Source organism: Gymnoscopelus microlampas, assembly GCF_963454915.1.
Source record: "Gymnoscopelus microlampas genome assembly, chromosome: 3".
Taxonomy (NCBI): Eukaryota; Metazoa; Chordata; class Actinopteri; order Myctophiformes; family Myctophidae; genus Gymnoscopelus; species Gymnoscopelus microlampas.
In genome coordinates this window covers 11518052-11531998 of record NC_139940.1, presented here as the reverse complement: position 1 = coordinate 11531998, position 13947 = coordinate 11518052, and the positions used below count along the sequence as shown (strand labels likewise).

The window sequence follows — 13947 nt, the reverse complement described above, 5'->3', positions numbered from 1 at the left end:
CTTCCCAGTGTGTGTGTGTGTGTGTGTGTGTGTGTGTGTGTGTGTGTGTGTGTGTGTGTGTGTGTGTGTGTGTGTGTGTGTGTGTGTGTGTGTGTGTAGGCAGGTGGTGCTAAAACCTGCCTAGATACCCACTACACATACCGCCTCAAACATGACTGATCGCCGCCACAGCGGCTCATTAAGTGGCCTCAACATCCCCATCCCACATCCAGTCACACCACAGTCACATAGCTGGGCGTTTAAATGTTCCAAGCACCGAGGATGGAGTCAATGGTGGAACATAGGGGCTGCTGAAACAGGGGCAGCAGCAGCAGCAGTATCCTCCTCCCTCCATCATCACCATCATGCCATCTAACGCCATGGGAGTCTGCTAATGGGCTAAATATTACCGGCCATCCATCGATCAGTACCGATTGAAACACCATCTATTTTCCACGGCCCGGGTGCATCGCACCCGCCGGCTGTCTGTTCGGCAAACCGGGTGCCGGGGACCAGCAGCCGGCTGCTGCTGCTGCTGGGGCCGGAACAGGGGTGGGGATGTGGGAAGAGAAGGGGAGGGATAGGCAGGCTAACGCCACGGCCTCCGAGCCACCATCACCTCTCTCTCTCTCTCTCTCTCACTCTCACTCACACACATATTAGTTGATGCAGAACATGAAGCCAGCAGCTCCTCATCCACACCCCGTCAGAAACCACATCCACCCGGCCCGGGGAAGAGCTTACCTCAGGCGGCGTGTCGATCCAAGCTCCCCGAAGCAGCCATGTTCAGATCCCCTCTCTCTCTCTCTCTCTTTCGCTCTGTCTCTCTCTATGTCTCTCTACCACCTTCCAAACGAACCGAGCCCCCTCCTCCCCCGGTCTGTCGACCCTCTTCTGGGACAGAAATCCCAACAGAGGGGTCGTTTTTTCTTTGAACAGCGATCACAATAAATCCCTGTCAGATTGAGCAGCAGATGGAGGTGATTCGCTCTTCCAGTCAGACAGACAGCAGCGGGTTGCGGGACGGGGGTCGGGTCGGATCCCGGCGCAGTGCAGCCTAGCCGCGGCTCAGGGCAGGATGGCAGTCCGCCACCATAACCATGGACACCACCACCGCAACACCGAAACCCAGTCAAGATTTCCGCCCTTGATCAAGTGGTTCTTCTCGAGCACAGATTTTTGCTGATCGATCTTCCAAATACCCCCCTTTAACGGCTACGACCCGGAGCTAGCAAGCTAGCCGTGTCAGCTAGCTCGAATAGATATAGAATGTAATGTAAAAACGTTAGCTAGCTGCCAGCTAGCATGCTAGCTGACTAAAACGCTGCCATTCGCGTTTGTGCAGAGAGAGAAAAATGAGTCCGCCCACTGCAGGGTTCTGGTTCTGGACGGCCGAACGGCGGGCCGGGGGGCCGCTGAGTACCCGGTACAAAAACACACACACTACCGTTGGGTTCAGTGTGTGTTTCAGAGGCTGAAGCTGAAGCTGGAAGTGATGTGTGTTGGTCAGGGTTACCCCCCCTCTGTGCCGTTAATCTCGGTCACACAGCAGAGGAGAGGAGCGGAGCGGTCGGAAAGCGCGTCCCCCGCCGGTTACACGGGACTCAGTGACCCGCCGAATTCTGAGACTGCTAGACTAGAAAATCTTGAATTGTTGTATTTCGCCAGGTATTATTTATGCACAAGGAGTTCAAACTTGGTGAGAGTTGGTCAGTGGTGGTGCATTTTAATGAACGGCAACAATTATGACACATGTTTACACACACATGTCGATAATGTATATATTAAAAATAATAATTAAAGAAACTATAGAAAGACAGAGGTCGCTATTCTGCCATTTTTGGGGAAACTCAAGACATATGTCGCACGACCCTTTCGGGTGATAAAAATGGCAAATTAAACTTAAAAAGTGTGAAAACATTTGTCAAATGGGCAAAAAAAATACCAAGTGAGTATTAAAGCCTTTGTGATGCGATGTTGCAGAGAAGATAGTGTTTGGTTGTGTTTAGTTTAAGGCTGTTTATTTTAGTTAAAGTTAGTTACATATTTCCTGACGTTATCATATAAAATAAGGAAAAAACATTCTAATATTAAACATTTTCGCACCCCATCGCTCATTGGCGAAGGCCGTAAAACAGTGACACCTGGAGTCACGGAATTAGTCAGGTCACCCATTTCTCTACAACACCACTACCAAGACAAGAACGGCCCCGCGCGCTCCAGTGAAATATCCCCACAAAATGGCGGCCAAAACAAACCCACGGCAGGCACCTGTCAAAAAGAGTTCAGGACAAGTCTGATTTCACACAAGTCAGATGGTGAAATGTTAAACGCGCTTTTCAAATTCAAACAGAGTACTTTTTTTTGTAAGTGAAGCATTGCATTTAAAATAAAAGCTGCATCTTAACGGGGTGATTCGAGATGTGTTGGAAGTCTCTCTCGAAGAGGATCTGGCAGTGTTTAAACTACAATAACGAGTTAGAGGTGAACCTGAGATATTAGCTGTATATCAGATAAGACACTATCATAATCTTAATTAAATAACGATTTATTATCGTTATTTAATTGTTAATTTACATTGTTGAAGTCTCTCACATCTGGAGAGCTGGAATTCAACCTAGTGGCGACATCAAGTGGCACTTAATGGAACTTCAAGACCGTCTGTTGCTTTAATTTTGTGCAGAACTTCAAAGATTTTATTTGCAGGAAAAATACAATTGTTGCCTAACGTGACAGTGAAGATACTCCACAAGACACACCCATTGGCCAGGTGGTGGTATTTAGATATGCCAGTTTGAGGGGAAGCAGGTTGGGGGGGGAATGGGTGGAACTTTATACGTTTTTATTAACATTTCTCAATAAATGTCACATATATGACAGGTGGACAAACCTAGGTGGGACAAAGGACATGATTGATTTACGTTTCCTGCTTCTTGCCATGTAGTAACATTAGCCAATAGGTCACTTCACGCTGGCAAAATGCACCATTCACATTGAGATGCAAAAAGAACCACTGAATCCATCATCTATGATGATTGAAAGATGCCATAGATTCTATAGCATCTTTCAACATAGTCATCAGCCAAGGGTCTTTGCAATCTTCTAAAAACTTTCAAACTGCTCAGCGACGATGTTAAACTAATGAACAGACACATCCACCCATCATACTTCACAAGTAGGTGAAAGATAGGACACATGGTAAATGCTTGTAGTCTATTGTAAGGTGGATTTCTTTTTAACCGTTTTCCATTTATAATTACAGGTACCACCCATTCATAGTGTCATTACAGACATTACATTTCTGCAGGGTTAGTCAGTCATGCAGTCTACAAACAAATCCAGAAGAAGACAGTTATAATATCTTTTATTAAAAAACAAATAACATAGCATTATGTCAAAGTAAAGTTCAAGGCCCAATCTGGAAAGGTCCAAAACAATGACATTATTGGAAACAAAAACTCTGCTGTACGCATCCATCCTCTCAGCTGTTTGAAATTCTGTTCCGAATGCACAGATTGGGCACTTTTTTATAATCTTTTTTTTCTCCTTCTTCTTTTGACTTCAACAGAAAAAGTAACTATGAAAGCAAATTACAAGAGAACAGAAAAATAACAATAAAATTCAATAAATCAGGTGTAAATCCCAGTTCAGAACAAAAAGATTTGTGGCGGAGACAAGCCCATTTGAAGCCCGTTTTATACGGTGCCCAGCACTGAAAATACACAACGGGTCACAGATGTGACGTGTTGTGAGCTTGTAGAGCAGCCATTTTCGGTGCTCGACACCCTCGTACAACGGAGCGTAAATTAAGCAGTGGAACGTTGGGGAGAAAAAATGGCAGCGGTCTGAATGACCCCTTAATATACACTCCGTTTACCATGGTCATCAGTCTAGTCATTTACATACAGGTGCTGTGTGATCAAGGTGGTGTTCTCCAGGTCTCATTTCTTCGCTTTAGGAGGAGGTCTGAAATGAGAGAGAAGACAGTTCAGAACATCATATAAGAGTATAAAATCTTGTCATGTTGGAAATCTTGGACTGTTTTGTTGACCAACAGTTTTTGGAAGGTAGTATGGACTAACTGTACATGCATACACACAATATGACATTTAACATGTTTGTGTCTTTAAAAGCATAGCACTACAGCCTCAGGGAAGCCAATATCATCTTAACACATTGCATGCCAATCGCGTAGATCTATGCAAACCTAAACAAAGCCGCAGCGTGCCAATCGCGTAGCCTACGCAAAGTGGTCTTTTTCTCTCTCTCTCTCGCAGTGACACATTTCATTGTAGCACTCTCTCGCAGTGACACATTTCATTGTAGCACTCTCTCGCAGTGACACATTTCATTGTAGCACACCCGGATACGGAAATGACGTCAATCGAAGATTTTCGTTCCCATCTGCCGCCGCTCTAAAGCTTCCGCTAAATCGCCATTATCTCTGTTGTTTTTCTCCGCGCTGAACGCTGTTTGAAACGGGTTTTAGAAACTGCTACTACTGCAAAATGGAATGTCGCCGATTGAAAATGTATTCTCTGGGCCACTCACACAACTACCATGTGTGTCTACAAGCAGTTGAACACGCGATCATAAGGTATTTAGCGAGGTCTGTGGCGAGAAAAAAAATCAAAAAAAAATCGCTGGCAGTGGGTGAGTACATTATGATATTAAACTCTGGCATGGAATGGGTTAATAAAAATAAGTTAAATTAATCTAACTCTGGTTAGATTTGTTCCACGTTTTAATTGGTCTCTACTTTGACTATTAACCACTTAAGCACTCTTTTATACTTTGACAGAGAGAAACAGCATATCTACAAGCTCAAAGTGCATCTAGCCTTGTAGATCTGCTATTTTAGACATTTCTTAAATTTTGTTCGCATATCCCGATGCGAGGTTGACCACATGAACCTAGCGTCCCTATTCTGGGGGCGAACACTCTGACGAACAGCCGACCTACAAGCTCACAACGTTGTGAGCTTGCAGATATTTTCGGGGGAGAGATTTGGTGTAGAGGGAAAAACTAGCGGACCTAGTAGAGCCCTGGGCCCGGTCAACTAAGTATACATAGTGGTTAAGGGAGGTTGTTGTGCGCTCCATAATGTGCCATCGACCCACCTGTAGATCCCCACCACCACAGCGTGGTCTCTCTCATAGGGCTCTAACGTGAGCTGCTCCTGTGGTTTCATGTTCTCTGAGCTCATCTTCTTCACCTCGGCCGCAAACACAGCTTCTGGAGCTGCTGTGGAGTCTATGCAGTTGGCCTGGAGAGACAGTCGGGATTAAGTATTCTGTTAGCCGTGAGTTTGAGACCCATGCAGTCACCCCTGTACCTTCATCAACGTATGGCTGTCAGCCAGTCGGACTGTTTGGCTTATTTAGTCCCCCATATCATTAATTCATTGCATGGTATTTATGCTATTGTCTTAGTATCTGTTAATTATTTTCAATGTATTATATTATTATATTATATACCTTGATTGAGATGACAAAATGTCCTCCATTCTTCAGGAAGTTGTGAGCGTTCAGGGCAACGATTCTGGTCTGGTCAGGCTGGGCCACATCGGCAAAGATTACATCCACCATGCCTGAAAAAGAGACCCATACGTATCAGCATCTGAATGAAGGCTGTTAAGACATCTGTGATTTATTGGACAGCAGAGTAGAAAGAGAACACAACCACCCTGTGTTGGATCTAATATTACAACATTGTTATGCAAGAAAATGTCATTTTACTGAATTCACCCCCGGGGATCAATAAAGGTTTATCTTATCCATCTTATCATATCTTAAAACACTTCAATGCCTGCTCCAGAGTCATATAAAGCTGTATTAAGTATTTTCAACTTGGTGTCCCTAAGTTTGGGCATGTCGGGTAAAAATGGAAAAGAAAAGACAAAACTATGTTTGAAAATACAAATAAGTATCAACTAGGGCTTACACATGGTAAATATGAAAGATATAAGAAAAGCCTCTGTATACTACCAAAAAATATGAACAAATAGTGAATAAAATACCTTTAGAAGGTGCTGATTAAAATTACAAACAAATTAACAGCTATGTGTATGCAGACCACTCAGCAACACATTTCAAGTAGAAACTCTTCCTTAGGCTGCAATGTTATATTAATAAAAGCTCTATAAATGAAGATTAGTAATATTATATTCAACTAATTTAGATAAGACCATATTACTGTAAATCAAAATCTCTCAACTTTCTTTTAACTCAGAAACTGCTAGCAGGGTGGAGTATTAGATGCTTTTATTGTGATGTGATTGTACATACCAACCAACATGCGGTATTTGTGTGGGTGTCGGGCATCTTCAATGATGGGGATGATGTTTGTTCGTTTCTTTGCCACGTTGAGGAGATCGCGACCCGACCGATGTGAGAACTCCACAGCATAGACCAGCCCTTCCTGTACACATAGAACAAAAATACACAAGTGTTAACCTCCATTTGAGACAACAGCAGAAAAAGGAGAAGGGCGACACAGGAAGTTAATCTTAATATACTCCATCGCACTTTATGTGTCGTACTACTGAGGATTGTGGAGAAATACAAGAAGACACTAAATTATAGGGATGCCAGTTTGAAAGTGGTTACATTTCAACATTTTGGGGGGCACCTTCTTGTACGTCCATTAGGACTGACATGGTACTGACCGGTCCAACAATGTCCGAAACGTGAGACACGGTGGTCCCAGACGCTGCTCCCAGGTACATGACTTTGGCACCCGGCTTGATGTGAATCTGATCTACTCCTCCCAAGATGGCCGCCGCTAGTTTTGACCTGAAGGGGTTCCATGCCCTGTACTCAATCTTCGTTTCTCCCTCCTACAAAGACAAAAGACAGGAAATTAAGCCACTGTAAATCAACTGGCCACTAAATAAACTGATGTCACAGGCAGTGTCACCATCAAGGTTTATTTTCATTCAGCTTATCTTTTTTTAACAGATGATGGTTTTGCTGGTACACAGTTTCCCAAGCAGCGGGTTGGGACCCAAAAGGAGGTCTTAGACAAAGTTATAAGTTCAATAGACAAATCTATTATGTTATCAACATAACATTTTGTTCTGTTGTTATGTAGACCATCAGTTAACCGTCATGAGCTTGTAGATCTGCCGTTTTTGCCAAATTGATGCTAGGGTTTAAGGGGTTAAGAGTGCCAAGCGGCTGTGCCAGCAATACGGTCATTATCCTTGGTGTAATCTTACCTCTACACTCATCCTCTTCTCTCCATAGACAGACTCTCCCACCACCATGTTCCTTGTGACCAGAGCATCCTCCTTCCCTCTGCAGATGAACACTCCTGAAACAAACAATACATAAATTAAATCAAAACCACAATATTGATCAGTACAATGCAATACCATAAGACATTATATTTTTACAGGCCCCAAAATGTTTCAGATCACTTCCTAAACAAATATTGGGGTGTAGAATCTCAAGCCTACAAATCAAGGCACATGTAGGAAGAATATTAATTTCCCACCAAAACCCTTTAGTAAATGTAACAAACGTGTGAAGATCGGTTTTACAGTCTTATAGCAGTCGACATGAGTAATGCAGTGTTCCACCATACAACAGAAGAAGTGATAAAAATAATAATAATAATACCAACCTTCATGTCTGTGTGGCTCCACCATGACCTTCCTTCCGGCACCAAAGCCCCCCCTGCCTCCTCTGCCCCCCCTTGGTGTACCCCTTCCCCCGAATCCTCCTCCACCACCACGTCCCCTGAAACCCCCACGACCCCCCTCTGGTGACCTGAAACCTCCACCGCCACCTGGAAGAACAAATTAAAAACCACAGTTAAAAAGATACCATTTATGCCATTTGACTCGTATAGAAATAATACTGAGATCAGATAAGACAACAATCTCCTGTTTACAATAGTCGACCTAATCTGACTGATTTTGGTCAACAGTTACTTCAAACTAGATGCACCATTTACTATTTATTTATGACCATGATCTGTGTGTTTGTGAATAGTTTTCCTCCTCAGCAGAATGGTTGCCAAAAGCTCAATAATGGACATAAAACATCACATTCAGACACCCCTCTCCTATACTGAAAAGATAAGGGAGTCAACCAGTTTGATTGCCACTCGATGCCATAAAAAAACATTTCTGATCACCAACATTGATAATGGACAGATGATAATGGAACGTGGGTGACATTGTAGCAAATTCCATCAGGTGATCACAGATCACACTATAAACAGCCATCAGATGTATATATGTATCGGTCCTCACCTCGTCCTCTGAAACCTCCTCTTCCTCCGCGGTCACCTCCTCCACCAAACCCTCCTCCACCAAAACCCCCTCTTCCTCCACGGTCACCAAAACCTCCTCTTCCTCCACGGAATCCTCCACGACCCCCTCGATCCCCACCTCCACGGGGACTAAAGCCTGTAGGACAAACGGAGAAACAAGGTAGGAGATGTAATAAAAATACTAGCACTACAATGAATGCACTGATTATACATTAATAAATGCTTCACAAAATGTTACCATCTTGGAACTTGACTCAGGATTAACAGACTTTTTTTCTTTCAAAACCAAGAACTCACATAATCTCTTTAAGTTTAATTAAGAGGTCAGATGCCCACTAGTGGTAGAATGATTGTCAATCATTTGATGTCAAGATGACTTGGTATGTTACTGTTATTGCTTCATTTGTGTGTGGCATAAGAAAGGTGACCCTGGAAGATTTTTAGCATGACAATATCATGTTGCAATGTAAATTTGGCAAATTCTGTCCAAAAGAAGAGTTGTTTCTAGAAATTAACCAGTTGTAGTTTGTCTGGTGACTCTGGTAGAGGTGCAATGATTAACTATTTTGTTATTATATACAATGATATATTAAATTAATGATCAACTATTTTCATAATAAATTAATTATTTCTGAATAAAACCTAAGTCAAAATGATCTGATTCCAATGTCTTAAATGTGAATAGTTTCTGGTTTCTTTACTCCTTTATGATGGTAAACTCAATGTATTTGGGTTCATGGGTTGTGGACAAAACAGGACAGTTGAGGACGTCATCTCTAAGGCTTTGGAATACACAGATATTCACCCCAATTTCACAGACAAAAAGAATAAATCTATCATTAAAACAATCGGCAGATGAATAGACAATGTATGCATACAATAGTTGCAGCCATAGTCCAAAACCAACTAGGAACAACTTTTAACAATAAACTTTGACCCCTGTGAGACCCTAGTAGATAGACAGGCTGGGAGAACAGTTTGTATTTGTAGTAAAGATAAGGATATGTTTGATTATTGAAACCGGATGCATGCGTTAGTTGGGGGGAGAGGCAGAATTCACTGCTGTACTTCTAACAATAACATTGGTTGGTAGATGTATCCTATCCAGGTTAAAAGTCTCACAGAACAAGTTAACAGGCGCCAGTCAATGGAATGTGGTCTATGCAATCGAAACAGGACCACAATGGAAACAAGCCCCTAGGGCTTTTTTTTTATATTATCCTTTTAACAATCATTGAAAGTCGTACCTCTGCACTATTTACAAACTTGTTAATAAAGACCCAATCAATCAATGCATTTAATGTACTGTGGTCGATCATGATTCCGTTTAGTTGAGTACGGTGTGATTAAACAAACCGAATAATCTATACTTTCAATATGATGCAAAATTACAAATGGGTATAAACAATAAATAAATCAAGTAACCGCGACAACTTGAGGAAGTTATTGCATTGTTAATAAAATCAGATCTAAAAAAGGCAGATCTTAAACCATAATACCAACAAATTAAAACGTAATTATTCGCACCCAAAATCTCGATAAGTTCGACACCCCAAGTAAACTGAACGTAGACTATTGGTATAAAAAAAAATGCATTTCCTTCCATAAGGAAAAACAGATGGAGTCCATCCGTCCACCTCAACACGTGTGTCGCCATCAATGCGACCATGTGGAGTTAGTAGTTACAGTAGTGCAGCACTTAGCAGCTAACGAGCAACACGACTTTAAATGGTAATAAAGTGGTCATACGATATGATCATCCATAAAACATGGACAATTCAATGTTACATATGGTTATTGTTGGTACATTTATAACAGCTAAACCAACACTTTAATCCAGTTTGAAAACACGCTGCTGTGGGGCAGCGATGGCGCAGCAGGCCGAGTTTATAACATGTTTCGAACGTGAACGTTAAAATGAACAATGTAAACGTGTAAAACACGCGCAAATAACAACAACCGAGAAGTAAACGTGTAAATTAAACAGTACCTGGCACCATGTCTGCTTCAAAGCGGGTTGTAAAGGTGTTATTTCTTGTTTTTGTCGAAGTGTTTCTTCACGCTCCTCAGTCTTCACGTCGTCTTTAGTTGCTGCGTGCGACTGACGACCACATGATCAGGACTTCTGGTTAGAGCCAGAGTTGCCAGGTTTCAGGAGAGAAACAAGCAACCAGGTCTATAAAGAACCAAGCCCAAAAGAAGCGAGCCCTTCGCCCTTTAAACATTAGAAGATTAAAGATAGATCGGCTATTTTAAAAACAATATCTTGTAATAAAATTTAAAAAATGTGGAATATTTTTGAAATATTTTAACAACATAAATCTTGTATGGGGGTCCCTGGCATTAAATGTTTTCAGATGGGGGTCCGCAGCAGACAAAAACATATTCATTTGGGGGTCTTGACTTGAAAATGCTAGAGAAACACTGGTTTAAACAACATTAGGAAGCAAGCCCAAAATAAGCAACAACACTTTACTTTAAAAGAAACAAGCCCAAAAAAACGCAAACTACCAATGAATTTTTACAAGCAACTTTGCAGAAAAAGAAGCCCAAAGTTGCTTAGCTTATAATAAGCGGACGTGGCAACGCTGCACGGGCTGCCCATGTGGCCCATGTGGCCAGAGAGAAAGTTCCCATGATGCTTTGCTCTTTAAGCTCATTTCTCTTTATGGCCACCAGAGAGCGACACAAACCAATTATGTCCTGTTTTTGTTACCCGTTACCTACCCACCTGTCTTAATTGATGTACAAGTATGTCTATACTTTTTAAGTTATTCAGTCAAATTTCACAAAATAAAAGACAAGAAAAATATACTTTTCTTCACATTTTTTTTATTGTATTTTACGTTTTATTTTGGCTTATTCTTATGTTCTAGTCTCTTAACTCTTGTACTTCAATGTGTTTCTTTATCACTTTGTATTAATGCTTGTAATGTTTTGTGTAAAGCACTTTGAATTGCCTCCTTACTGAAATGTACTTTACAAATAAACATGCCCTGTTTTATTTAAATCATATTCCTTTATTGTTCACTACAACAGGTAAAACTGTATTCTATTTTGAGTCACATGGTTCTCTATGTAACACTGATGCCAAGACAGGAAAAAAACATAATGATTTTCTCAGCAAAATCTTGCTGTGACAAAATCCTCAATATCGGTTTGACAATATTTGAATTGAGGTCTATGTATAACCAGGCATGTCAACAATATTACTTTTTAAAATATAAACCATGCTTAAACACATGAACTCTAGCATCCTTATTCTGGGGCGAACATCTGGCAAAAATAGCAGATCTACAAGCTCGTAAGATGTAGATCTGCTATTTCAGTGAAGAGATATGGTGTAGAGGAGAAAGAAGCAGACCCTGGACACCGCTCAACAATAGGGTTTAAGTGGTTAAACAAACCGAAAAATCAACTTCCCATAAGCTCATATAACATAAGACAGTTCCCTATGATTATGGTGATATTCTGTCCCCCACCTCACCCAGCTCTAAGCTAACATTAGTAATTATACATCTGCTGGAAAGCTGGTATCAGGCGGCAGTGGCTCAGGAGGCAGAGCGGCTGTCTGGGAGATGAAAGGTTCTGGCTAAAATGCCGAAGTGTCCTTGAGCAAGACAGGTTAGTGACTTGTATGGTTGCCTCTGCTGCTGGTGTGTGCATGTGTACCCACAACCTAGGGTTCAATTTGTAAAAAAAAGTTGACTTTTTCTTCCCCACTTAAGAACTATACTTCTTCATACAACAAATAGCAAGAATAACCAATAAGTTCACAACGCTTTGCACTGCCAACAGCGATAAAACTGAGTGACCAGAGGGGAGAGAGCACTGTAATTAGTGACTATAGTGTGCTGAGCAATTCATATACAGTAGCTCCACACAGCAGGCAGCTGCTACAGCGAATGAGTTAGGGCTGGTGTTCTTCCCTAAAATACATTTTAACCACATGAACCTTAGCACCCATATTCTGGGGGCAAACATTCAGCGAAAAGAACGAATCTTTAAAGCTCACGATGCATTGTGGGGCATACCGTGGCCGACTCTGGTCAGCCAAGAATATTGTATAGGGTTTAGACATTTCATACTTGTAGACCCGTAATGTTAAACAAACACTTTATGAAAGCTGACTTTAGAATGAACAGGTGCCCATGACTGTATTGTAGCATGTAGAGGTTCCCTAATGTTTTTGATCTGTATCGGTTCAGAAATCTAACTTGTGGCCTGGACCACTGGCCTTGCGGTTCGGGCACTTAGGCTCCAATGTAGCCTGACAGTGCATGGCGGCTTCGAGTTCCGTTCCCGACGATCTTTACTGCATGTCTCTCCCCATCTCTGTCTCCCTGTTTCCTGTCCTCCTGATCTCCACTATATATACAAATAAATCCCCCCCAAAAAAATAAAAAATCTAACTTGCGTGCAGACTATCTGGAAACTGCTGCTGTGTTTCATGGGAAGTTAATGTTTTGGAAAATGAACAAGATTCATATGTTTTGCAGTTTAAAGTAGTGCTGTGTAACAGAGTAGCCCTGCTTGGTTCTCATGAACCTATTATTACCCATGGCCAAAGGAGGACTGCCCTTTGGCTATGTAGTGCGTGTTTGGTTTTCCACGCAGCAGACCCACGTTTGAATCTTGGGCGTTACAGATTACATTAGATCACATTAAGAACCCTGTAACCCTGTAGTTCAAATCAGGAAGCTTTTAGAGTGACAGCAGCAGTAAATTCATTTGTCACATTGAGGCTAATATGGTGTTTAAGGACACACAGTATTGTGCTAACACTGTCAGTGACACACGCATCATTTAAAGGCAATATAAATGGATACTTTTACTTACAAGCATAACAACCAGTGTTTTTGTGACGATCTGTAATATGGACAATATATTAAATACAACAATATTAAAGTTGTTCTCAGAACATCTTGTGACCTGCTTCTGTGTCCTAACTCACACAGGGAACTGGACAAATCTGTGATTCTAGCCCAATTTAGCAAAACCAGCTCAAATGAACCTGGTTGGGTCTGTATAGAGCCACATCATATAAACGGGTCGTTACTCGTTACGGTTCAGATTTGTTCCGAAACGAATTTCAGACCCTCCGTCCTCAGTGACACAGTCATTGTCGTGACGAGCAGAATCAGCTGTTGATTGTTCCCACTCCCAGGCCGTCTGTCAGTCAGAGCCCCAGCTGTCTGATTGGTCGGTACGGTCAGGTCATACTCCAGTTCCCAGCAGCGCCTCTACAGAAGAGCGTCCGCTGAAGATGACATCATTGACGGAGACGCCGCTGTAGGAGGAGCCAATCAGGGACAAGGGGAGGTTCCTTTCCCTTATGTAGCTCCGCATGGACTCTGGACGGAGGGAGACATACACAGTTTGATTGATTGAATACTTTGTTAACAAGATTCTTAACAGTGTAGTACAGTGAAAAGTTATGCTAAAAGGACAACACAAAAAGCCCTGCAGGGCTTGTTTCCATTATGGTCCATTACACAAAAAGCCCTGGATTTCTATAGAAAAGGTGTGATAAATGTCCATCTATAAGATAAAAAGTCATATATATATTATACCATTCACATCACTACAAAAGTATGATGATATAACATTTTATCCATGGAAACTCACCTATTCTTTTCCAGTGTCCCAGATAGTACTGAGGTATACAGTCCTGAACACAGAAGACAG

The 13947-nt window shown here is 41.8% G+C and overlaps 3 protein-coding genes across 4 annotated transcripts in view; all 3 read right to left on the bottom strand.

Annotated features, from left to right (window-relative positions):
- dyrk1b (dual-specificity tyrosine-(Y)-phosphorylation regulated kinase 1B) overlaps positions 1-1529 on the bottom strand; it is a 77221-nt gene extending 75692 nt beyond the window's left edge. Inside the window, exon 1 of the mRNA XM_084053502.1 lies at positions 724-1529. The gene's annotated coding sequence lies outside the window, so the exon portion shown is untranslated. The remainder of the gene's footprint in view (positions 1-723) is intronic.
- A 1797-nt stretch (positions 1530-3326) lies between these two features.
- Positions 3327-10381, bottom strand: fbl (fibrillarin). 2 transcript variants are annotated; one of them, XM_084052884.1, is made up of 10 exons: positions 10250-10381; positions 8327-8395; positions 8240-8275; positions 7606-7770; positions 7199-7293; positions 6647-6817; positions 6267-6399; positions 5457-5569; positions 5100-5245; positions 3327-3945 (listed from the first exon to the last, which is right to left on the bottom strand). In XM_084052884.1, exons 1-10 carry the CDS (start codon positions 10257-10259, stop codon positions 3921-3923), a joined length of 963 nt encoding a protein of 320 aa, XP_083909010.1. In that variant the 5' UTR covers positions 10260-10381; the 3' UTR covers positions 3327-3920. The 2 variants fall into 2 exon arrangements, with proteins under 2 accessions (XP_083909010.1, XP_083909009.1); XM_084052883.1 differs by having other exon boundaries at positions 8240-8395.
- A 2333-nt stretch (positions 10382-12714) lies between these two features.
- Positions 12715-13947, bottom strand: part of ppox (protoporphyrinogen oxidase) — a 9347-nt gene continuing 8114 nt past the window's right edge. The window contains exons 12-13 of the mRNA XM_084051410.1: positions 13888-13930; positions 12715-13613 (exon numbers count right to left, since the gene is read on the bottom strand). Coding sequence (XP_083907536.1) covers positions 13477-13613; positions 13888-13930 — 180 coding nt within the window. The 3' untranslated portion in view covers positions 12715-13476. The remainder of the gene's footprint in view (positions 13614-13887; positions 13931-13947) is intronic.